Source organism: Mustela nivalis (assembly GCF_964662115.1).
Source record: "Mustela nivalis genome assembly, chromosome: 2".
In the NCBI taxonomy this organism is placed as follows: Eukaryota; Metazoa; Chordata; class Mammalia; order Carnivora; family Mustelidae; genus Mustela; species Mustela nivalis.
Genome location: NC_139021.1, coordinates 171,805,075 through 171,831,751, shown reverse-complemented (window position 1 = coordinate 171,831,751; position 26,677 = coordinate 171,805,075). Strand labels below are relative to the sequence as shown.

Genomic DNA, 26,677 nt, shown 5'->3' with positions numbered 1-26,677 from the left:
CTTTCCAGATGGCGTTTAAAATTAACTGGTTTGGTGCTTTAGTGCTAAACCAAAATGTTTTTTCAGACACCGACTTCCTCACTCCCTATAAGTGACCAAAGGGTCATTGTAGGTTCTTTTTTTTTTTTTTGGAAAATAAAAGAAAAAAAAAAAACTAAAGAAGGTAAAAATCACCCAGAGTCTCACGATCCCAGATATAATCATTTTTAACATTTTGGTGTATTTTCTTTCTAACTCCCATCCTCTCCCCCCGTCTCTGTCTCTCTGAGTAGAATCATACAACACACGGTTTTGTATTCATCTTTTCCGCATAATATATTTTGAGCGGTTTTACTTGCCAGCATAGTCTTTGAAAATAAGATCGTTAACAAATGCGTTCAACATAGAATGGCATCCCACCATGTGTGTGTCTATGCGTGTGTGTAAATGTGTGCTCCTTCTGGGTGTGTACACCCAGCCCTAGACACATGGGTGCATGCCTTCCAACGTGCACACAGATGAGTTTGTTACTCTAGTAAATAACCCAAAACACAGCACAACACAAAGTTGAATTTGTTGCCTACTGTATACTAAGCGTACAGGGGCTGGCCTGCCACAGTCTCGAGGATCGTAACAGAGCAATGATTTTATAACGGGCTTTGAGGAAATGGGCACTTCAGGGATTGGCAGATTTTCAGGCGCAGAAATAGGTTGACATCAACTCCAGAAACATGACTATGCTAGTGAGACTACTGTTGACTGTTTGGCATTGAAAAGCCTATTTATTGGCCAACCTTTGATCCTGATTGGCTGACTTTGGGGCTGACTTTGGGTCCTAAGAGACTGTCACATACTGGTTGGTTCACCAGAGCACATTCGCTGAAACACGTTGCATTGAATCATAGAAGGGATTTCGTACTGGTTATAGCAGTACTTGTTACCAGGAGTACAAAACAATAGGCACTTCTCTAGGAATAGGAGAAATATTTGTATTCTCAGTACCCTAATTGGTTTAATTATTTTCTTATTGTGGAATAACTATAGTAATTGTATTATTTACAATTTTCCTTCTCTTAGAAATAATGCTGCAATGATCATCCTAACCAGTCTTTGAGAATACCTCTGGTTATTTTCTTAGGAAACAGTCCTGGAAGTGGATTGTTGATTCAACAGAAGATTTTAAGAAAAATTTTTATAATAGTACTACAGGTTCATTGCAGAACATTTAGAAAATATGGATGCATAAAAAGAAGAAAATTAAAATCCTCTGTAAGCCACCCACCTCCCCACCATATAATTGCTGTTGAGACTTTAGTGCTATCCGTTCAGTCCATTCTTTGTGCTTTCATAAAAGTATACAAATAAACACAAGTAAGAATCCTGGTGGTCTTTTTCCGTTTCTTTCTTCGCCTAATTAATTGTTCTGGATATCTTTTCTTCCCATCCAACATACAGTCTCATCTAAAGGCTAAAAAATACTGTGCGTATCCGTATCCGTATGTAACACAATTTCTCTGACATTTTCCTATTGTCTCACACTCAGGTTTCCTTTCCTGCTTCTTAACGTTCAGGCCTGCCTGCCTATCTTCCTGCTTTCCTTTTTATTTTATTTGAATTAATATTATTATACATATTCCAATGCTATTAAAAGCAATGACTTATTGCACATATTTGTTCCTAAATATTTTCATATATCTCTGTTTATTGCTTTGGGACCAATTCACAGAAGTTGAATTTCTGTACCAAGTGTTATGGCAAAGTTTTAGGACTTGGAATAAACACGTCACCCTCACTGGGGGGTAGGATATGCACCATCTATTACACAAACTGCAGCTCAATTACTGAATATTTCAACTGTGGTGACCTGGAAATGTGTCCCAGCAGAAGAAACGAATTTTAAGAGTGACCGATGAAGGGCTAGAATGTTAAACTAGAAAAGCAAGAATTCACTGGTTTGGGGGCACTTTCCCAGCATGTGGGATTTAACACCTCTGCAGGGGAAACACAGTGTTTTCTTTTTCTTTCACACTACTGTGGCGCTCACAGCACTTCTGACACTAGATATGTAGGTTTTCCACACAAAGCAATTCCGTGAGCCCAGCCAGGTGTCCTACAGTTCAGTTCCATTCTGACACTACCCACCTGGACTTCCGCATCAGATCCCAGAAGACTGCCCCCACCCCCCCACCCCCCCGCCACCACCACCCCCCTCCCCACCCCGCGGGATTACGACACCAATCAGCAAGCCTCGGGTTGTTACCGGTACTTCTGACTGATTGGCTATACATTGGGGTTCCGATGATCTTTTCTTTGTGTCAATAACTTGCTGGAATCACCCACAGAACTCAGGAAAACACATTTACTAGTTTATTATATAATAAACGTATGATGAAGGAATCAGATGAATAGACAAAGAGATATATTGGGTGAGATTTCGAAGGATCCTCAGCAAGGCTTCCCATGTAGACATGATCCATCGTTAGTTCAATCTCCAGCCTCTCTCCCCTTCCAGGATGACAGGGGGTGGGTCTCCAAGTTCCAGACTAATCATGGCCTGATCTTTCTGGTGACTTGCGCCCATCTGGAAGATATTTAGGATCCCAGCAGGGTTGTCTCATTAGAACAAAAGATGCTCCTATCACCCAGAAAATTCCAAGGGATATAGGCACTCTCTGGCAGGAACTGAGGGCAAAGACCAAATATTAGAACAGAAGATACCCCTAGTGCTGTTGTCAGGTAGGAGATGACAACAGTCTGAGGAGCTCTGCCAGGAACGGAGGGCAGAGACCAATATGCATTTTTGTATTATTTCATAACACCTAGCAAGAGCCTCAGGGAATGGGGGCAAACTCGTGGCTGGGTGGTTCTTGGAAGCCCAACAAAAGCAATGACCAACACTCGGGAAGTGTAAATGCCAGAGTTGCCCTGACCAATGCGTGAGGAAGGAAAACTAAGGGCTGTTAAGTATAAGGCTAGAAGACCCATCAGAGGACTGGAGTCCTCAGAGGGCCCAGAGGACACGCCATTTACCAAAACCATTAGGAATGTGTTAGTGAGGGGACACATTGCTGACAAGTTCAGAGGCAGTGGGTCTCACATGCTAGAAAAGATGGTGTCAAAGTCGGGCTTGTTAATATTCACGGGGGATGGGACCCCAAAGGTATTTAGGGTAGGCGATAGCACTTACCCATGGAGACTAGACCATCATTACTGTCATGACTAGAAGTGTAGAAAGAACAGCCAAGATGGCTGGATTATGAGGAATTATGGAAATAACTAATGGGGCATAACATCCGTAGGTAAAATAAACAAGACACCAACAAGGATGGTAATTAACAACTGCAAAAAAGAGGCAAGAATAGAGGCATAGGAGGAGAAAGGGACATCTCATGTCTCCTCATCAGAACTCAGTTTAGTTTTATTTTTTAATTTATTTTAAAGATTTTATTTATTTATTTGACAGAGAGAGCAATCACAAGTAGGCAGAGAGGCAGGCAGAGAGAGAGGGGAAGCAGGCTCCCCGCTGAGCAGAGAGCCCGATGCGGGGCTCGATCCCAGGACCCTGAGATCATGACCTGAGCTGAAGGCAGAAGCTTAACCCACTGAGCCACCCAGGTACCCCTCAGTGTTAGTTTTAAATGGTATTTACCAATAATTCTGGTATGTTGCAGTAGGGATTATGCAAATAAAAGCAGAGAGCAAGGCTTCTTCTGTAAACATATGAACATTAACTGACTCTTTTCCTCAGAACTTTCTTTTTGCTGATTAGTCCTGTCCAAATCATTTGTCCTAAATGAGCTTTGTTAGTCTCATCCATTATCCATGCCCACAGCTACACATCAGCAGTAGTATGTGTAGGCTCATAAATTTCAGAATCTGACAGAGCAATCTAAGGCCGATTGCCAGATCACCACCACATACTCCTTGAAACCAGACTCAGCACTTCATCTCACTCAGCGACCCCAACCCAATTCTAGAACTCCTGGTAAGTCACAGAGATTTTGCTGAATGCTCCGTAAGGAAATACCAGGAAAGGTTACATGACAAACCACACAGCAAACCTTCATCAGAAGGCCCATCTTTGTGATTTGAAACCTGCTTACTTAGGCTTAATTTTACTGATTTTTCATCTTGAACAGTATCCAGCAGCCACTTGGGGCACTTGGGAGTGTCTCCGTGCTAGCTTTCTTCTCCTCCCACTTACTGTTCTTTCTCCGCAGTGTTTTCGTCCTGTCTCTCCTTTTCCAATCTGGATAATTCCTACTCGTTCTTTAGAAGTCATCTTAGATTTCACTTCTTCGCTTCCTCCCCATTCCCTCAAAGTCTAGGTCAGGGACCGTTCCGTAGGCTCCTCCCACGATATCCTCCGCTCTCATCTGGTATCGGTCAGTCTCCCCTCAGGAGCTAAGAAATGCAACAAGGGATGATGAAGCTACTCCTAAGCTCCGACCCTTCAACCTGAAGGAGGAAAAAAAAAAAATAAGCCTGAGGGAACCAAGGGAGAGAAAGGTGGTACAGTTGCCCCTGTGAGAGCTGGGCCAGGGAAGGGTAGTCACCCAACGGAACTTACAGCCTCAGGGCAGGATAACATGACCCAACTGAGGTTGGGCAGTGCTAGGAGGCTGGGGAAGAAATACCCTGTCTCATCTCTCCTCCTCCCATAGGCTGTACCTAACCTAAGTCAGGGACAACAAAGCCTGGGTCAGCTCAGCTTCCTGGGACATGGGGTTTGACGGAGAGGTGTAGGGAATGGATGGAAAATACACACAGCCAACATTCCTACTGGAGTCCTGTATCGCATGGTGTTGTGTTTGCTGATTCGTTTAATTCAGCTTCTGGAAGACAGGCGTTACATTCCCAGGGTCTAGCACAATGCTGTGTGTGTGTGTGTGTGTGTGTGTGTGTGTGTGTGTGTGTGTGTGTATAAACATTAAATAGATATTTAGCTCATTTAGTACACTTATTAGGTCATGTACTACACAGGATTAATTCTATTAATCCCCATGGCCTATAGTATGGTCAGAGAAATGGAACTACCATTTCTGAAATAACTAATTAATGAGTGGCCGTGTGGGGTCCAGCTGAGAGCTCTAACTTTGGAGCAACACTGCCCTGGTTCAGGTCTGACTTCATTATTTTGTATCGGGGTGACCTGGGGCAAGTTCTCTGTCTTTCGCTGCCTCAGTTTCCCATTCAGAAATGGAAGTAATATTAGAATTACTTCATGGGTTTTTGTAAGGATGAAATGATTCAACCCATGTGAAATGTTTGAAACACTATCAGGCATATAGTAAGCCTCATGAAAAAGTAAGGTGCTTATTATTAATGAAATTATAATGTAAATGTGTAAAATGTTGTAATTACTGGTATTGCATTTATGGCCAATTGTGGTCCATCTTGAAAAGGAGATTCTTTTCTAGTATTGAGGTCCTTCTAGAGGTTCTTCTAGATCTTTTGGCCAGTACTCACACAGTATAATCATAACGGCAATGTGCATATATATAAAGGTATCTACTACAGCTGGCAACCATACCTCAAAAGGACAGTTTAGTGAAAAATGTACAGAAAAGGACTCCATGGTTTCCATCTGTGTTGCAAAGCCAACTGCTATAGGAAATGAATGGAATCATGGCCTTTGGGTCAGACAGTGCTGTGAGTATTCAAATCTCATTGCCACCTTCCTTACTAGTTACAGAATCTTAACAACATCCTTTACTTCTCTGGTCCATGGTGTCCTCCTCTGTAAGAATAGAAAATAGCAGGGTTACTGCTTTGCAGAGTTATTAAAAAGATGAAGTGAGATAAAGTTAACACCGAATGCCATATTTGACCCATTATAGATATTCAATAAATGTTTCCATTCTTTCTTCCTGAGATAGTGTTAAAGGACACTTTACATGGATTGGAAAAAAAAAAATATATATATATATATATATATATTAGGTAGTTATATGCATGGTAGTCTCCATGCCAAACGTGAGATCAAGGGTCTCATACTCTACTGACTGAGCCAGCCAGTAGCCCCTAAAGGACACTTTACAGATAAAACAAAGTAAAAATAAAAACAATCCATCAGGGGCACCTGGGTGGCTCAGTGGGTTAAGCCGCTGCCTTCGGCTCGGGTCATGATCTCAGGGTCCTGGGATCGAGTCCCGCATCGGGCTCTCTGCTCAGCAGGGAGCCTGCTTCCTCCTCTCTCTCTCTGCCTGCCTCTTTGCCTATTTGTGATCTCTCTCTGTCAAATAAATAAATAAAATCTTTAAAAAAAAACAAAACAAAAACAATCCATCAATAAGAAACTCCCGAGTCTCTGCATCACGGATTCAAAGCGCGCGGTAAGCTTGGAGGGCCAGGATTGCCACGTGAAAGCCTGGTGGCCTTCCGCGACTTATGGAACCTCTTTGTGTTTTAATTTCTCGTGTGTAAAGTGGAGGTAATAATAGTAAGTATGTCATAGAGCTGTTTGGAAATTTAAGCAATTTATATATGCAAAATGTAGAATAATGCCAGCACCCATAAGCACTTAAAGGTTGGATCTTTCTCCTGTTATTATTATTTATTTGATCAAAGCCCTAAATTAAGCACTAGAGGAAATACTGATGCTTTAGGCAATATCACTGACATCAAGAAGTTGTTATCTTCAACGTGAGAAACCCTCTCATGGAACCATGTCCGTGTCGCCCGTTTCTTTGACAACTCATAATAATAGGTAAACTACCAGGATAAACCAAGCCCTGAGACAACACTTGCCTTCCCCACCATGCACCAGGGCTGCAAAACATGGTGCCTTCTCTATACTCTTTTTGCCACAGGTTATAAGCAAGCCCTGGTTGAGGGAGAGATGGGGTCTTGCAATCCCCCACAGCTACGGAAAGAGAAAAACAAGGGAGGATTATTCCTGAAGGGGCTTTCATAGGGGTACCAATATAGTCAGTGTAAAGGCAGCAAAACCGGGCTAGTTAAGTGGCAGGAACAGCATGGGGAATAGAACCAAAGTGTGCAGTGATTACATCTGAGACCAGACAGAAGCATGGCTGCTGGATTCTACCTTGGCTTTGTCGGCATAAAAATTTTTAGTGTCAAAGAGCCAGCACACCGACACCAACATCATTAATTAATATTGACTAAGTGTCCAAAGTCTGTTGGGCACTGCAGAGCAGCAACAATTCCTGGCATTAAGATGACAAGAAGATCAAGAAAAAAGGTCAACATCCTCTTATGTCGATTTTCCCAGGAAGGTGGGCATTTGGGGAAGCCATTGGATTCACTTAGGGGTATTCTTGTAGGGAAATGGAAACGATCATAAAAATGATGGTAATTGCAGCATTTATTGAGCTCTTGCCATATGTCAGGAACTGTCCTAGCACTATATACACACATAGTGGTGAATCCTCATTCCCCAGTGGGCAGAGAGAAGAACGGTGCTAACGCTATTTACCCTCAGCAAGTCTCTGGCACTGCGCTAAGTTTTGTTTTAATACACAATCTCATTATGTCTTTAAACGGTCTTTTCTTTTTTGGCTGAAGAAAAGTCCAAAGAGTTTTTCACTTGCTAAGGTCTCAGCCCTAGTAAGTTTCAAACCTGGAGTCGTGCTCTTTTTTATTATACTGTGTTCTTCGGATAGCTTTACAGAACAAGCCCCAAAGTTTAAACAGTAGACACCTGTAGTCGTCATTAATGTTTGTCCAGACAAGATCTCCTTTCTCTCGAGAAGGGCTCATTCGAACCCCATGGGAGCTCCCATCTTTATTCAGAGCCTACTTACCATACCAGGAACCTTCCCATAGATGCGCTTTGTTCTTCAGTGAATTCAAGTTGAGCTTCGGACACTTGCAACCTAATGTATTCTGATTCATTCCCACTGCAATTTTCATGATAGGGCAGCACGTTAATTCGTTCTTGGTATATTACGCAGTAAGATGAACAAAATACTCTGAACATGATGCCACTGTAATCAGACAGATCTCTGTGTGCGGAGGTGACCAGTTTTTTTCACTAACTAGTCACACATTCCAGAGGAAGTGTCAGTTGACCTGTAAAGTAAGAAAATCTATTGTGTTGTCTGTCAAGCTGGGCTGGACTATTCCTTTTATTTTCACCCAATACAGACCAATCAGATGGCTTATCTCTTTTACTCTCAAAGAGAGGCGTTATCAACAATTGCTTACTCTAATAGTAAATAACTAGGGCTGTAAGGAGTTGTGTGTTCTATAAAGTGTGATACCTTTGAAGCCAAGGAACTACACTGTAGGTAAGAAGATAAGATGCACACGGGGTGCCTGGATGGCTCAGTGGGTTAAACCTCTGCCTTTGGCTCAAGTCATGATCTCAGGGTCTTGGGATCGAGCCCCGCATCGGGCTCTCTACTCAGCGGGGAGCCTGCTTCCCCCTCAGTCTCTGCCTGCCTCTCTGCCTACTTGTGATCTCTCTGACAAATAAATGAATAAATAAATAAAAACCTTAGGGGAAAAAAAAGAGAAGAGAAGATGCACAGAGAAGAGAAGACGGGAACTGGCATGGTTGGTGGAGAGACTCCGTAGCTTAGCAATTGGCTGGTTATGCTCCAGATGTCCCTTGGAAAACAGATCGTGTAAAATTCGGACTATTTCCCCATAGGAAGAGTGTTCTAAAGGTCCTGCTACTTCAGGTATCATTTACAAAAATGATTTAACCCTGTAATATCACAGAATGATCCCAAATCCGTAGCGTCCAAGGCCTTCCCTAGTCTGGATCCTGCTCCCCCTCCTAACCTCTTGGTTCTCCTTCTTGCTTTGTCCACCAACTACACCACCCTGGCCTTCTTTGTGCCTCTGATGCTCTGCTCTTTCCCAAGCTTCACGCTCCCTAGTCCTGCTCTCAGACTGTTGCTTCCTGCCCCAATCCTACCTCACACCTTCACCATCCCCTAGTCATCCTTCTAGATCCAGCTTAAATGGGACTAGCTCAGGAGGGGTTTTCTGACCGTTAGACCAAATCTTCCTTCTAAACACCCCTGCAGCACCACCAGGCAGGTCTTTCGTACTCTTTACAGCACGGGTGGGAATTTGTGTGGTGTCTGCATCCACTCTTGGAAACTGAATCCTCCCCCTGCACGATGGAGGGCATACTGCGTGAGCTGGCTAGGGGGCATTGTGGGTTCTCCAACCATGTGAGCTCTTCCTGTCCTGTGAAGGGAATAGAAACGCTAGAGCCTGGGTCCTGCCGCTTCCTTTGCTTAGAGGGACATGCCCGAGGTTGCCGCTGGAGCTTTTCTGGCTCCCGGGAGGTGATGAGGCGTCACGGCCGGCCTGAGGCTCTTCTGTTCTCGGGCGAGCAGACACAGGCCCACAGTGGTGCAGGATGCTGATGCAAGGCAGCAAGGCCTGGCTGGCAGCTCATATTCAGGCCGATAAATATCAACAAAACAGGTCATGTTTGGATTTTCCAGCAGAGAGAGAGGGAGTGTGTGTCTGTCTCTGTGTGTGTAGATGTGTATGCATGTGTATATGTATCTGTGTGTGTGTGTGTTTCTAGCAGAGCTGTGAGATGCCCCAGAATGGACATTTGGCGAGAACCCCTGGGCCAGCCATGCCTGAAATGTACAGCTCCTCATTCTGCAGACCACAGGGAGAGACCAGGCTAAATTAGTGGCTCTGTAACCCCAGCCTCTGGGGCTCAGCAGCTGGGACAAACATCTCGGAAGTCTCCTACATCCTGGCAGGCTTCGCTGTAATATTTTCGGGAGGGAGGCAACATGGGAAGCCCAGGGCCTTTGAGATCTGGGACGAAGGCCCAGGAGGAGGCTGCCCCTGGCCAGCTGGGTAATCTTGGGCAAATCTCTTCGCTGGGATCTCCGTTCTTTATCTGTAAAAAGTAGTTTAAAAAACGCCTATCTGCCTTATAAGGTGGTGGTGAGGAGCCCCGATCTAATCAGTGTCTCAGCCCCCCCGCTAAAGTGACAGACAAACAACAGGGATTATTTTGCAAACGTCGTTCCAGTTTGTCTTCCTGACCCTCCGAGGCTTTTGGAAAGCTCTTCAGAGGCTCTGACCTCGTATTTATTTGTTGGGAAGCTTCTGTAAATCAAAGTCATAAAAAGGGACTCAGCCAAGGAAGCATTTCCGCTCACTGGGAGAATGAGTTTCAGGCCCAGGAAGGGGCGCTGGGAGGCCGAAGGGAACTGTTGGGCACATTAAGCTCTCCCCAACACTCACATCAGTTCAGGCACGATGGTTGTTTAAAATCCCTAAGCCATCCTCCAGCATATTTGTAACGTGTAGCCGGTCAGCAGTTTGCAGTTGTTTCCAGGGATTTCTGTTACTTTTATACCTGCAAGTGTCCTCTGGTCTCCATAAGAACGGAATTTCCATATAATAACTGAGATGGTCTCGTGTGGATTTAAAGTCCCCATGTCGTTGCTATTGCAAAGAAAGGAAGACTGATTGACAAAGGGAGCGTATGAGCAAAGGCAGCTTTTGTCTAGTTTCTGAAACAGGCTTTTATAGTGGTTCTCCAGCGCTTATCCGGTACCCCACACGCAGAATCTCCAGAGCTACCTGGAGCTACCTGGACCCCATTCCGGACGCCCCGAATCCAAGAACGGGCCCAGGTGATTCAAATGCCCAGGTAGGTCTGATAAAACAGCAGAAGGGCACTTTCCCTTGGATGTTTAGTGCTCAGAGGACTCTTGGCGACTGCTTGGTGTAATCCCAGTCTCGATCGACAGGGGTCCTGGGAAGATGAGTGTTTGGCCTCCTTCCAGCCAATGTTTTTAAAGTACTGCATTCAGCCCCTATTTAGAGGACAGACACGTGGTGTTCAGTACGGAGGACGCCTCCGCTGCCTGCCGGGAACCTGCCCTTGCCCCAAACCTGCAAACTTTGCTCAGCAACGACATAGTGTGTATATATGTATGTGTGTGTGTCCATTTATATGAAATGTCCAGAATAGAGAAATCCAAACAGACAGGAAGTACATTTGTGATTGTCTGGGGCAGGGTTGGGAGAGTTAGGGATGATGGTTATGGGAAGATTATTTACTTATTTGAGAGAGAGAGAGAGCACAAGCAGGGTGGAGAGGGAGAAACAGGCTCCCCGCTGAGCAGAGAGCCCAATGTGGGGCTCGATCCCAGGACCCTGAGATCAAGACCTGAGCTGAAGGCAGACGCTTAACCGACTGAGCCACCCAGGCGCCCCGGGAAGTGGGGTTTCTTTCTGAGATAATGAAAATGTGATAAAACTGTGGAAATGGAAGCACGGCCCTGTGAAGATACCGAAAGTCCTTTGGTCATACACTTTAAATGGATGAATTGTGTGGTATGTGAACCACATCTTAAGAAAACTATTTAAAAACAAGCCAAAGTTTACTCAGAGAAACCAAAACCCCACAGTTAACTGATTGTTTCCTGCTCCTCACAAGGCAGTTAAGGAACTGGCTCTTGATATGGGGGCTGGGGGGAGGCTTTGTTCCAGAGATTCAGCAAATTTTATGTGGGCTCCAGATATCTGGGTTATTGGGACAAGCGGTTCTGGTGATTCTGATGTTAGGGAGTGGACACAGAGGTATTGGGAACCACTATTCCATTCTCTATTTCAGAGACAGTTTTTCCCAGATTGTTACCTTTCTAGAAAACTGTTAGTACCCCAGTGTGTGTGTGTGTGTGTGTGTGTGTTTTACCAACCCATCGAAATTTGTTCCCGTATGCTTTGGTCTGGCTCTAGTATTTTATAGATGAGATCAGTTCCCCTCTGTGATCTGATGTTGGGGTTGACGTAAACCAAATCCCTGGGGAAAGAGGGCAAATGGGAATAAAGAACAGGTCACTACTATGAGCTACCTGAGATTGCCTAGCATCATGGAAATCATGAAAGCATTGGTTGCCTGGGTGCAAATTCTAATCTACCTTTAATAACTGTCATATTCCCTCTCTTGGCCTGTAGATTTGGAATACTGCTGCTTGGCCCCTAGAAAGATTCTGAGGAGCAAATGATACAGTAAATGCATACAACATGGCAATAATATATGCTCAGTAAAAAGTAGCAAATGTTACTGTTCTTTAACTTCTCATCTCATACAAAGTCCATCTGATATTTGGACTTTAAGCTCCTTTGAGGATAGTCCTTTAGTTCCCAAACAGTTCCTATTATAGTTTTTTTTATGAACAAAAGCCGAGAGAGTCAAGGAAGAAGGACAGGTTACAGAGGACACCCATGGGTCACTTGTCCAGGCTCTCCTTTCCTAGGGGTTATCCTGGCATCACCGTCCATCTACAAGATTATAGAAATGGGCTTCCTGGGACGCCTGGGTGGGTTAAGCGTCCGACACTTGATTTCAACTCAGGTCATGATCTAGGTCATGGGATAGAGCCCCAGAATCAACTCCATGCTCAGCACAAGTCTGCTTGTGACCCTCTCCTTCTGACCCTCATACCTGTTCTCTCTCTCTCTCTCAAATAAATAAGTCTTTAAAAGAAGAAGAAGAAGAGGAAGAAGAAGAAGAAGAAGGGGGCTTCCAGCAGCTCTCATAACAATGTGATCTCACCCCCACTCCCCTGCCCAGGTATAATTGTTTGGACTAAGCGAGAACACTCAATCCAAGGTTGGCCAATGCGTCCCTGCCCTGGGAATTCGTAATTGGGGCCAAGGGATTCCAGCTGGTATCTCCAGGACTCTAGGGAAGGGAATATGCAAACCGACAATACAGTGCAGTTATTTCCTTCTAGAAGCATAAAAACAAGGTACAGGCATAAAACAGATCCTCTCATCTTCCACTGTGGCCACATGGTTTAACCCACTGAGCCACCCAGGCACCCCAAGTAGCCACATGATTTGACATGTATTCATACGGTGTGATTCTAGGTGACTATTCACAAAGCTTTTAAGGATTTTTTTATTTATTTCTATTTATTGTAATGCTAAGGTAAAAAGGGATGAAACAAAATTATGTAGTCCTCATAGGTTAAAAAAATACATGTGCATAAAATACTGGAAATGCATAAAAATTTGAATAGCAAGAAAGGGGTTCTGAATGATTTATTTATTTTTTAATACTTTCTGTCTTTTTAGGTTAAGTCTATACAATGGAGGGCAAAAACCAATGTCAATTTTCTTCCCTCTTTTCTTTAAAGATTAAGCTCTTCTGGCCTCATTTCTATCAGAATCCAAGCTTTTTTGATATTTGATAAGCTAATTTGCACGTAGGTGTTAATAAATTATTAGCTTTTTAAGGGTGTTATTGAAAATAGTCTTCTAGAGGCAAGATGACTTCATACAGTTGTTCTCAACCACTGATTCCTTCCAGAATTAGGCTAGACAGTTCTACCTCTAATGTCAAGTATCAATAGTGATTTCCCAGTTTGTAAGAGAAAACATAATAGAATTTTCTAAAATTAAGTTTTTCTCCCATAAAGTTTCCCTTGATGTCTGCTATCAATCTCTCAACTAGAATCCTGTAGAGTGAACATTAGAATTACGGTGGAGGTTTACAATATGCAAATACCATTGCTCCATCTTTCAGAGATTCCGATTTAATTGGTCTTTTGTGGGGTCCAGATAGTTATAGCTTTAAAACCTTTTTAGGTGATTCTAATCTTCAGGCAGAACTGGGAACCGCTAATTGAATACCTAGTTGAATACAAAATTCTATATTCAATTATTTCGTTGTCTAAAGCTTAATATATCCGTATCTGTGAGGATTTCAGAAGGAGCTTCATGATTTTCAAATGCCCTACTAATTGAATGAATTGGAAACTCACGCTGGACCCCACCCCCGGGGGCTGTGCCTTTCCTGGTGGTGAGAGACTGTTTGGAGACATCGCCCTCCAGTGGCAGCACTTGGTAACTGTTTAGCCAGGCCTGGGTTCACCCTTCTGGTGGTTTCTCCAGGATCAGGACCAAGGGCTGTTGTTCCTGAACCTTGCTTGGTGGAGCCTCCAGTTGGGCCTGCATTCTTTTCAGCCAATGACCGGCCGGGCGTGGGCCTGCCCCTGGAAAGCTCCCTCGCGTTAGTAATATGTTTGCCCCTTCCTGACAGGTTGGCAACAGACTTGGAACCGTAAAACCTGGGACAGAGTTTCCACATTTGTCCTTAATTGTAAGGCTTAGCAGTTGGACAGGAGAGTTGTGGGGTTGCTTTTTGCTGAGCTGAGCTAGAATTATTCCTGTAACCTTATAGAAAAAAAAAATCACCTCAACAGTTGTAGGGTATGGGAAGGAGAAAAATGTAAATATTTAGCAAAAGGGACCCTTTAGAATGTTCAGTTTAGTTATTTCCCCAGCGGGGACTGGAAGTTAGAGGTAGGTGAAGGTACGCTGCAGGGAGGGGGCTGCTGAGGAGAGGAAGTGTCGCCCAGAGGGACAGGGACAATGCGCCAGAGAGCACACCTGGGCCCTGGAGCTAGCATGTGGGGGAAGACCAATCTGTGTGAAGAAAACTTCAGTGCACACCAGAGCCACTTGTCCAGAAGGCTTCTGAAGGCCCATTCTACCAGTTATGACTCAATGGGCCTGGGGGCTCTCAGGGGAATTTGAGAAGCAGTAGAGGGTTCCAGGCATGGTGCTCCAATACTGCTGCCTCACTTTGTCCTCACCACAGTCCTCTGAGCTAGAGGTGCCACTCCGATTGTACAGAGGAGGACACTGAGGCTCAGGGAGGTGGCATTAGGTGCTCGAAGCTTCATAGCTGTGCAGGGGTGAAACTGGGACTGCACTACCAGGTTGAGGGCAGGAGGCAGCAGATCACAGGAACAGTCCAATGCACGACTGCTATAGCCGGTGCCTCAAGTCAGAGCAGGACCAACAGTAGGAGGGACCTGCACGCCCAGCCCACAGAACCCCTCGAGGACCTTCTGTTCTCCTTGAGGAAAAGCCCCAGAGTCCGGGATGATGCCAAGATTGTGCTGGTGGGGAATGAAAGGCTGGAGATGAGGTGGAGATGGGGCGAGGGGGCAAGAGAAGGTCGAGCTTCGGAAAACAAAGCAGGGCCGGGAAACCAGCAGTCACCGCAGAGAGCACAGGCCAGGGGGAGCGCCGGTGAGCTGGGGGGGATGGGGGGCCGGGGTCTCCTCCGCGCCCTCCCGCAGTCCGTTCCCCTTGAGCTCCCTTCTTTCTTCTGGATCTTTTCATGTTCCTTTCTTCTCCCACATCCTTTCTTCCGGTTTCTTTTCTCCCCCCGCAGAGGGGGGGGGCGTTTTATCTTCCCTCGCAGATCCAAGGCCTGTCCGCACAGCATGTCACACTCTCCTCACAGGATGTAAAGGAGAACAATCAATCGTTTAAGTAAAGAAAAACATCAAAATCAGCTCTGTCTGCAGTCAAAACCCACACCTGTGTTCCTCCCCGTGGTGCGCACAGCCTTGGCCCCAAACCTCAGCTAAGGCTACCACCCGCCCCCCCCCGCCCCACCCTTCCACCCGCCCCCGGAGCTGAGATCACCCCGGGGCGCCCAGAGCGGCTTGTAATTCCCCGGGGGCCACAGCACTTAGCGTCTCATGTTTAATGCAAGGGAGCTGCTGAGACAGAAGAGCTTTCAAGATGCGACTTAAGATACAGAAATGCTGCCCTTTGCAGAGCAAACACAAGTACACAAGCCTATGTGGGTTTTCCTAGGTTACAGTAATTGTGTTCTCATCTGTACAGATTGCAACAAACCAGTTTTGTCAGAAGAAAGGAAAATCCATAATACACAGGCCTCTGTGGCCTAGAGAGGCCGAGGTTGTCTCCCAGAAGCTGTGAAGTGAAGAAATGCAAAAATAAGGTCATAAAAGTTGTAGTTGATTGTGAATGATTATCCTTAGGAATTTAATATTTTTAACACAGAAGATATCGGGTAATATAATTGTTCTAGTTACAAACTAATGACAGGGTTTCTAGAAAGTAATAATTCACAGTGCACCATAGTTGATGGGATACAGGTGTAAAGCCGTATTCGAAAAACTTCTTTTGATCCCGTCTGTATATGATTCCTTTGGAAACAACACAAGTCTGAAATTAAAGTCTTCTGTGTGGCCATGTTCCAGCTAATAATATTGGTGACTGTGGAGGTTTCTGTGTGTGAACATGGACACTCTTGTCTCTAAATACATTGTACTGCTTGTCCCACTGTGTCACCCATTCTAAACAGTTCTGTTCGTGTAGCAACGTCCTTTCGCCTGACCTAAGAATGCTCAGGTTGGAAGGGATTTACAATACCATGCATTTAGTTCAACAGCCTTTCTTAGTCCATTTGGACCCGACGTGCCATGCCAACTCAATGCATGCTACAGAACCCAATTTTTGTAATGGGTCTGGTGCTCCTTGAAGAAATTGCTGATTCCAGGATTGGGGCGGGAAATAGGTGAGTCGAGCATGAAGCACCTTGCTCCTTGCCATTTGTGAGTGGCATAAGGGACACATTTCTTGCACCTTGCAGGAAGTAAGGACATGCTCAAAAACAGACAGAAACCCTTTCCTCGATGGGGGATGTCAACGGGGCATAGGAGCCAATTGAAAGAGCTCCCAGTGGCCAGACTGGAATACTTTGAGCAACAAAAGCGATGAAGCAGTAGTGGATTTTAACTCAAAGCATAAGATAAAGATCCATGAGTTGATATTGATATAAATGATTGAACAAATGGGGGTGCCTGGGCGGCTCAGTCGGCTAAGCGTCCCAGCTCTTGGTTTTGGCTCAGGTCACGATCTCCGGGTCCTGAGACTGGGCACCACATCAGTTTCTGCACTTGGTGTGGAGTCTGCTTGGGATTCTCTGCCTCTCCCTCTGCCCCTCCCCCAACCCATGCATGCTCTCTCTCTAGTTCTCAAAATAAATACATAAATTGAACAAATGATTGAACAAATAAATGGGGGGAGTGCAAATTTTCCTTAGAGAAGAATTCCAAATAATTCATGTAGCTGCTCTGGCCTCAAGAAAATAGAATTTAACACCCTATTTCTTAAGTGTGGGCTGTGAAGGCACCTGGCTGGCTCAGTAGGGTGAGCCTGTGACTCTTGATTTCAGGGTTGTGAGTTCCAGCTCCACGTTGGGGTAGAGTTTACTTAAAAAAAAAAAAAAAAATTGTAGGATATGCATTTGCTTTCAAAGAGGACAGTATTGAAAGAGGTGGGGCATAACTTTATTGGGAATAGAGTCAAATAAAGATAAAGTAGGACATTCAGTCAGGTCAAATGCATGGACTTGGAGGTACTTACCTGAGTTTGGCTTGGTTGTGTTAGTTCACCCAGCTGGAAGTGGCCCAAGGGGTTTTCTCTTCTGAGTCAATGAAATGTATTCTCATTGGTGGGCTACATTCAGTGACTTGAGATGCCATAGTTTCCTGGTTTCATGTAGAAAACTAATCCAAAGACTCGGGGAGATAAGGATGTGAATTTATGTGTGGCATGAATACCCTACCATATCCCCTGATGGGGTCCAGGTGGCAATGTCTTCATTAAAGTATTGAGAGAGACTGTCAACAAGGGAAGCATCAGCATCCCAGGAATGTTTTGTGCCGACTGTTTTCCCTAGGCTGGGTTTGGTCACGGAATATACAGCCACTGAGATAGGTCCTGTCAAGAAGACAGAAACTGTGTCACAGGCATTTCAGTGGGGGGAATTTAATATGGGAATTAGTTGTAGTAAGGTTGGGGGGCACTGAATGAGGAACACGCATAATTCACTGACTTCACCCATTAATACTAACCCAGAAAGCAGGATCCCAGGGCTAAGACAGTGAAGGGAAGATGTAGGGATTACGGACCCGGTAGCGTGGAGGAAGGTTCTGGAAAGCTGAGGCTCGGGCCTCCAAGGAAGGCACTGCCATGCTGCCTCCAGGGGAGCTTAAAGAATACAGAGGTTGAACCCCGTGTTGGGGTGACATTTCTGGAACAGCAAGCAAACTCAAAGAAAGAAGTTCCTCGGCCTATTTCCCCTTCTCGCTGTAGAAGCGCTTACGGCCAAAAGCTAGTAGAAAGCCAGCTGGGAAAGGAGAAATCTAATGTGTGGGATCCCAGCACAGCATCGTAACACAGAAGAGTAGATTTGGAACTGAGGGACAATAGCTTGATAACCTACACAGAGCTTGCCTTATCAACCTCTACTCTAAAAAGCAAATCTCTCAAAGGGGGCACTTACTTGAAATTCCCTCCTCTTGCAGCAGCCAGGCAAGATTTTAGTAACCATTGGCTGAGCTTCATGGGTGATGTTATTATAATCCCAGGACAAACAGTCTATTTTGGACCTCAGACCTCAACATCGACAAATATAACACTTGATTATAGTGTTTTATGTGACTAGCTAGAAAGATTTTTCCACTTCAAGCAGGATCATTCTGGAAAGTTCTATCAGGAACTCAGAGATCTGCCTCCGTCTACGTGGAATAGCTTCTAGCCGTCAGTGGTCTGATGAACAGAAATAATGAGGATAGCTTACCTACCCCTGCGAAATACCTTCTTTTTTAATCACGGTAAGAGGCAGGGGTCAGCTTCCGTGGCAATGTGGGGATTTCTGAAGCGATAAATATATGTATTTATATATATAATGCAGAGTCTGAGAAACCTGCACTCTTTTTCCAAATATAACCTGGACACCAGCAGAAAAATTCAGCATTTACATCTGTCCAACACCGTTCTTAACCAAAAAAAGGCCACTAGTGAGGATCTCTAAGGAGTGATGAATGTGTGATCATATAATTTACTGGAGGAAAGATCAAAATTCAATGTGCTTGTATCAGAAAGTAGAGTTGTGGCATACTGTATGAGGACAAAGAACTTTTCACAACAGCCTCAGAATGCTGTTGATGGTGAAATGCATGTCAATTAATTGCACTTCCCTCGTCTTCTCGTGAAATAAAAATGATAATAAATGAGCAAAACAACTTGGCAAGATATGTATCAGCCTTTTCTTCAAAATACCCAATTCAATGAATATCAATTATGTGTTATGCATGAAAACACGCCAACCATTAAGAATCATGCAAAGTTCTTTTTATTCTAATGTCAAATTCCAAAGAAAAACACTCAGAAATTGCTACACACATTTGCATTGATGGCTCTCATTATTTTTAGGATGTGGTTTTGAACTCAACTTCCAATAAGTCATGTGTTCTTGCTAACAGAGTCTTCAGGGAAAGGTTTACTTGTAGCTGCCTCACTTTGGATCATTTTAGGGAAAATGCAAATCTTTATAAAATGGAACCTGTGTATTGTCAAGGAGTCCAAAGGTACATGGACTATTGGGTTAATATTTATAGCTTAAAAGTACATGTTTTCTACTCAATTTCCATTTCTGTGGAAGCTCACCATCAATTCAAGGAAAAGATGATGTATTGTCTAATAATTGCTACAACAGAATGGACATAAAGACTGTAGGACACTCTAATAATTGAAGCAGCCCACAAAGATTTTAGAGCCATAAAATGCTCTTTGACTTGCTACATGGTTGGTAGGAGCAACAGGATAAAGAGATTTAAGAAGGAAAGCATATTTTAAACATGGAAGAATAATGTTTAAGGAATGGCTAATTTGTTTCCCTCTAGAAATCTTCAGTACATGGTTCTCTGGGGAAATCTAATCAATTAAAACCCAACATGCTCTTCCATTTATGAGTGGGTATGAGAAATACATTTCTTGTGTTATTACATAAATGAATCTCGTCTTCAGGGCTTTGAAATATAACTTCATCCAGACTATAGTGAATTTGTATGTCATCTCATCTGTCTGCATTACAGCGAAATTGATTTTATGATTCCTTACTCATAAATTACAGGCCTGAGGCCGTAACAGACTTGGAGATGCCTTTGCTTTGTCTTCCCTACTCTCACGGGCTGGGCGTGTCACCTGCTCTTTTTTTTTTTTTTTTTTTTTTTCTGAACCACATCCAGCTCCTCAAGCCTGCAATTATAGTTCTCGACCTAAAAACTGTGTTTTGAAAAACAAGGGTCTTTTGGACCCAGGATGTGTTCTTGGCTTGTTTGGATTCACTACCCTGAATATTGTCCCTGAAGCCCTTGGCACATTATAGGAATTAAACGTTTTGTTAAGAACTAATAGAATGATCACCATGCAAATGAATGCAGCTAACTCCACGAGTACCATTAGGAAGCTGACAGCTACCAGGGTCAATGGACGTCTTCTCTCGTTCCTCTCCCTTACCTCCTCAAATGAGAGCAGAGTAACCCATGGTAGCACCTTGAGTTTCTGGCAGTCCCACTGGGTCCTCCTTTCATGTCAGGATTTGGTTAGTCATCAAGAGTCAAGAGAATTGGGGGCACCTGGGTGGCTCAGTAGGCTGAGTGTCTGACTCTTGATTTCGGCTCAGGTCATGATCTCAGGGTTGTGGAATTGAGCCCCGCGTCAGGCTTTGCACTCAATGTAGGGTCTGCTTGTCCCTCTCCCTCTGCTCCTCCCCTGCTCATTCTCTCTCTCAAATAAATAAAATCTTAAAAAAGAGAGAGAGAGAGAGAAAATTATTGCCCCAATATCTCCTCTCCTCCATTTCCCTTTTAAAAAGAGAATTTCTGTTGGTTGATATACTGTCTAGTCTAACCAGAGTGAAAAATAAGATTAAAATATCAAACTAGAAAGTAAGCTGAATTTCCTTCAATTCCTGATTTAACCTTGGGAGACCAAGTAATTCTTTGAGGCTACTTCCAGATATATGAGGGTTGGAAGGGAAACACGTCAGGTCTCTTGATTTTGCTCCCTGGCAGGTATGACCCCCGGGTTGTCCTGCTCTGTAGCCTGACCTCAGCCTTCAATTTCAGGACTGAGAGACTCCGGTTGACTTTTTACCTTCTCTCTGTGTAACAGTTCTAGAAAGAGTCATTTAAATAAGAGCAGTTTATTACTATTCACCAACTGAGAAAATATGGGCCCCAAAGCACAATTGTTTGGGTTGGAGCTTTATACCAATCTCAGAATGAGGAAGGTGAAGCAAAACAGTTAGCTGTGGTAAAGTTAACAGGATAGAGAACCGTGTTCCATTTCTGGCTGATTTGACCTTATGGTTCTGACTTCTCAGAATATCCAGTGTATTTCTAGTTCTAAGTAAGAATGTGATTCAGTCAAACTTGAGTTGTAGATTTTCCCTTTAGGTGATTTCCGACACTATGGTCGACCCTTCAACAAAGGTTTAAACAGTACATGTCCACTTTGCACATGGACTTTTTGACTATAGTGCAGTATTGAAAATGTCCTTTCTCTTGTGATTTTTTAAAAAGATTTTTTATTTATTTCACAGAGAAAGAGAGAGAGGTCACAAGTAGGCAGAGAGGCAGGCAGAGAGAGAGGGGAAAGCAGGCTCCCTGCTGAGCAGAGAGCCCGACGTGGGGCTCGATCCCAGGACCCTGGGATCATGACCTGAGCCAAAGGCAGAGGCTTTAACCCACTGAGCCACCCAGGCACCCCTCCTTAGGATTTTCTTAGTAACACTTTCTTTTCTCTAGCTTACTTTATTGTGAGAATACAATACATAATACACATAACATAGAAAATATCTGTTGACAATTTTTGTTACGTTATATGCAGGTTTTTTGACTTCAAGGTGGGGGAATCAGCATCCCTAACCCCCAGGTGTTGTTCAAGGGCTAACACTACTTTTCTCCCTGTGCTCTCCCAGCACTTGGGTACTAACAGCATTCATCAGTGTGGGTTGGAATTTGTGTAAGCACACGGAACACTTCTCCCCTGTGACTGGGACTTCTTGAGGCCAGAAATTGCTTCTTGTTTTCCCAGCACCTTAAAAACCGGCTCATCACAAGTTCTCAATATTTGTTGAATAACCAAATTATTGTTTTGGATGGCACATTTTTGACATGTTTAGAAATGCTATTATAACACAGAAAAACCTCTGAGGCAAGCGAGAAACCACGAGCAGTGAGTGTACACAAAACAGGCTTCGATTGGTGTCCCTGATGTGCACAGTCAGGTATAGATCAAGTAAAAACGAAAGCCAGTCTCCTAAGAGCTAGGCCCAAGAGCAACGACTTTCGTAGCTAAGACCAACTAAAACCTATTCCATTTCTTCCAACCACGGATCCTTTGGCATCAAACTGTCATGCAGTGCTTCTGCTGGCTCATTTTTTGTTTATTTTGAGAGAGGTATAAGTTACTTGAGACTTACAAAATTTTGACTTTCACAATTTTATGTCAATTCTTTAAATTCCCTTCAGATAACACGTTTGTTTGAACCAGGTTTTTGGACTCAGGATCTGATTATACATCCCTCAAATGCAATTTTCTTTTATAGAAGCTCAAAGCAAGAAGGGTAATTTCAACTCCTCAGTGCCTAAACCTACCTACCCTACATCCATTCAACCTATTCTCCTTTTTAAGTCCATAAACTTTTTTGAGTAACAGTGGCTGGAAAGACCCTGGGTAGCTGGGATTAAAAATTACGTTTTTTCTCTCCCTGGCTATGCCATATATTATGTGTTTCTTTCAGTTTCCAATTAGGGCACTTTGGCAAATATTCACATGAATGGAATAAACCTTGAGTCTAATTGTCTTACGTGTCAGTTGAAGAAGACAATTTTTATATGCGTTACAAATATATTAAGCAATAATGCCTACAATGAATTGTTTTTCTAAGACTTGTGTAAACATTTCTTCCTTTAAGGATGTTACCATTAAGGAGTGGAGTGGAGGATATATAAAGAGGCAAGAGGCTCGCTCAGGGGGATTTTCCAAGCTATACATTCCCCTCCACAAATATTCTGATTCTGTTCCTTTTTGTTCTCTTCCTGGAATCAATGCTGGAGTGACCCATGAACGACTGTGTGTCATAAACTTTTTTCTTGTTTTTAAGTGAGCTGTATACCCAATGCAGCCTTCGATCAAGAATCACATGCTCCACCCACAGAGCCGGCCAGATGCCTCAGTGTGTGCCAAATCCTGTTGTATATGATGAATTACTGTTTTAGATATATCAGTGAATAAAGTGTTTTCAGTTATAGAATTCTATAAAAATATAAGACACTTTGCTTAAATTACATTATTTATTTTTTGATTATCCCTCTTAGTCCTGCATGCATCATTAGCACAAAAAGTTGAACTTAATCACAACCTCCTTTTGGAGAGATAGTAGGTACACAATCGCCATCCGAAGAGTTTTTCTTCACAGATGGCCCAAGAATCCCAGCCTTGGTAATACTGTCAGTAACCTACACAATGCTCAATAGAAAAATTCACCAAATATCCTTTGTTTAATGTAAACAAGGCAGGAGGCCAGAGTATTATAGTAACACTATTTTACAGGGCCCAGAAATATGATTATCTATCATGTTTTAACATATCAAGTGTCACAAGGACATGCATATTTTGATTAATTATACAACCCAAAATATAACTGCCATATAATTTGTGGTTTCAGCACATGACTGCAACTTCTGTCAATACCTGTGAACTTCATAATTAAATGGGAACTGTATATTAATGCAGTAATTTATGGAAATATGTCATCATGACTTATGAAGTAATTCCATAATTTGTGCCCCGTAAAATTAAGTGTAACAATTTTTACACTAGCAACAGTGTAAGCAAGCTAAGGATTTTGGTCCATATATATATATATATATATATATATATATACACACACACACACACACACACACACATACACATACACACACATACATATATATATATATATATATATATATATACATGTTCACACAAAATAATGTACAATTAAACCAAAGGGCTATGAATCCTCTCATAGCTTCCATATTGCACAGACAGATACATTATGAGAACATTACATAGTTATAATGTGAGTACTACAATGATACTTGGTTTAGGACAAATCTGAGTTCTATCAAGTAAAGAATGTGGCTCATTACTAAAAATAAAGTCAAAGACTATACTGTTAGAAAGTTAAAAAAATGTGCATACCTATTTATACTGATGTGAAGCAGGGCTAAAATTCAGCTTGGAACTTGCTATGGCAATCATTTGTGAAGGTGGTACCTTCCACCCAACACAGTGCACTGAAGTCACTGAGTAATGCAAATATTTAGCTTTCACAAGACAGTATGAAAAAGACTAGTAATATAGCACGTTGTTTCACTGACAAATCCGACTCACTGTGAGAACTTGTGCTGGCTCTAGGTCTGTCTGAACTAAACAGCTAGAAGAAAGAGAGAAACTTAGAAGAGAAACAGCTTACACTTTCAGCTTTAGCTGACTACAGATCAAAAATCATTACAATAACTTAGGAAAATAATTATGTTTTAAGAAGCAGCATACATAGACAAAAATATAAAAGTTAAAGCTTTTCAGAGCTTGGTGTCATGTATTAGCTCCAAGGTCCCACTGTGAAATCAAGGATAAAATAGTATTTGGCTTGAGAGGTAATATTGCTCGTACACCCATTGAGCACTACGAAAACATTAAGAAATATCTAATATCTCCTAATGCTTTATTTTAAATAAACCTACATCAAAGTAGACAACAACTATGTCTAAAATGGAAATGCTGCAGTGGTCCTTGCGTGGGCTGACCAATAAATACCGAGCACTGAACAATCAATGCTTTCCCACCATTAAAAATCATTTGAAGAAAATCACACACAAAGTAACCATCTTCCACTTTTGTTTTTTCCCTTGTTCCCTTGTTCTGCTCAGTAAGTGTGCTTAGACTGAGCCAACAAAGACTTGGATTAAGTCTTAACATTGGGAAGCATTCCAGAGCCAAGAATATTCATCACCTTTTGCTCTTTTGTCCTGATAGCTAAAACTAACTATAAATCAGAAAAACAAATACCACAAAATCAGCAGAAGGTGTAAAACATGCTTCTCTGCAAGTCCCACATGATGTACATCTGTGAAGACGCTACACAAAACAACTTCTTACCAGGAGCGGCGACAGTTCCTTCCAAGCTGGAAAGTTCGATCATCCGCTCCCCCCAGTAAAATATCAGTCAATGGAAAGGTAAGGCGCAAAGTGCTGCTGCTTAACATTTCAACAGAAAGAGGAGGAGGAGAGGAAAGAGAAGCTTAAAAGCAACATCTGAGTGACAACATCACCGAAGGCAAGAAGGGAAAGCGGATGCGCACAAGGCATCCAGGAGAAGCTCGCCGTGCACGGTGGCTTGGCCGACCTAACGCGCAGTTCTTCATGCAGACCCAATTCACCCAAATTCCTTAACGTGTAAACAGGACAGACTGGTTTTCTTTTAAATCTCTTTAGAATCATTTAAAACAAAAGAGTGAACAACATGAAAACAAACATTCAAACTGTAAACACTGAGGAGGCCCACTGGCATTTTGATTGCTGCCTAAGAGTTATCCGCCTGGACACTACCATGTATTCCAATAAGAAACCAAATTATAAAGCAATTTTTATACAGCAACTTTCAGACAGGGACAGATAGAAGAAAAAAAAGGTTCTCAACCCAACATGTGTTCATTAGCTTAAAAAAATACTATTTTAGCAAACATTACCAATGGAGAGCACGAATTCAACATTGTTGCAAAAATGACACCGTTTAAATACACTGGGACCCAGACGTGAAAATCAATCACTAACATGGCTATGTGCACAAAAGAGTAAAAGAATGTTTCTTTAAAAAATATATATTATATTAATCAAGAACTTCTTTATCATATTAAATCGTTATTCTTAGAAAAGCTGAAGAAAGTTAATGGTGCTCTACACATTTTTATCTCCTAACTCATTTGATGGTTTCTGAATTGTATTTTTTCTCATTTACAGTTTTTTTCATATTTTGTTTGATAAGAATTCTGACCTTAAAAAGTTATAAAATTAGTTTGTTTTTTTTCTTTGCTACTTATTAATCCAAAAGAATATAAGCATTTGAGTCCCAGAGAATGTCAAAATGCCTTGCTACCTAAAAGGATATTAAAATAAAAGAAATATCATCAAAGTCATGACATTGGAAATTTTGCAGCTTTTCACACAGGCATTAGAAATGCTTTTTTCCTGAAGTTCCTTTGATTGTATCCTGGATTCAAGGATGTGCAATCTTACATATAGAACCATTATGGTAAAGCCAATGAAAACATTATACAACATTTTACTGAGAATGTCCACTCAATGGGTTCTTAATGGTCCTGTCCAGTTTACAGCAGTACTTCATTTAAAAAGGCTTTTTATCCTCTCAGCTGGGTGCAGCTGAATCCTTTTTGATGAAATGTATACATACTACAGTTCCGCTCCCGTAGTTACTTGCAGGAGGCTGTTTACGGTGTGGAGGAAGCGTGGTATTTCACAAAAGCGATTGCCGCCAGCTCCTTGCAGAACTCTTCCAACACGATCACGCCCTCCAGCAATGTGATGTGGTCAATCCTGGTAAAAGGAAAGCAAGCAATAAGTCAATGTGAGATACTAATATTTCATCAAGTTTGGGTGAATTTTTTTAGATAAAAAAACAGGTAAAACACTGGCTTACATGGGGCCTTCAGGTTCCAAGCCAAGCAATCGCTTTCTGACTAACAGAAGCTTGGGAGTAAAGTCTGGAATACGCTGGATTCGGACCATCAGGTCTCCGACAACCTGCATCAGGGACAAAAGGAACTGTATTCCTGAAATCAACCTCACAGGGACTCTCAGAATTAAAAACAAAACAAAACAAAACAAAAAACCTCAACTTCCTATTACTAAATGAAGAGCGTCACCCTTCACTATTCACATAACCATCTTTGGCAAAGGACTCACACCTGTTCCTTAAATATAGAAGTTACCATTTAAAAGAATGAATTTTTCTTTTTTTCTCCACATAGTAAAATAA

At 42.7% G+C, this 26,677-nt stretch overlaps 1 protein-coding gene across 1 annotated transcript in view; it reads right to left on the bottom strand.

The window, feature by feature from the left end:
- Positions 1 to 22,911: 22,911 nt before the first annotated feature.
- FHIP2A (FHF complex subunit HOOK interacting protein 2A) overlaps positions 22,912 to 26,677 on the bottom strand; it is a 35,068-nt gene continuing 31,302 nt past the window's right edge. Inside the window, exons 16-17 of the mRNA XM_082721496.1 lie at positions 26,339 to 26,442; positions 22,912 to 26,235 (exon numbers count right to left, since the gene is read on the bottom strand). Coding sequence (XP_082577622.1) covers positions 26,130 to 26,235; positions 26,339 to 26,442 — 210 coding nt within the window. The 3' untranslated portion in view covers positions 22,912 to 26,129. The remainder of the gene's footprint in view (positions 26,236 to 26,338; positions 26,443 to 26,677) is intronic.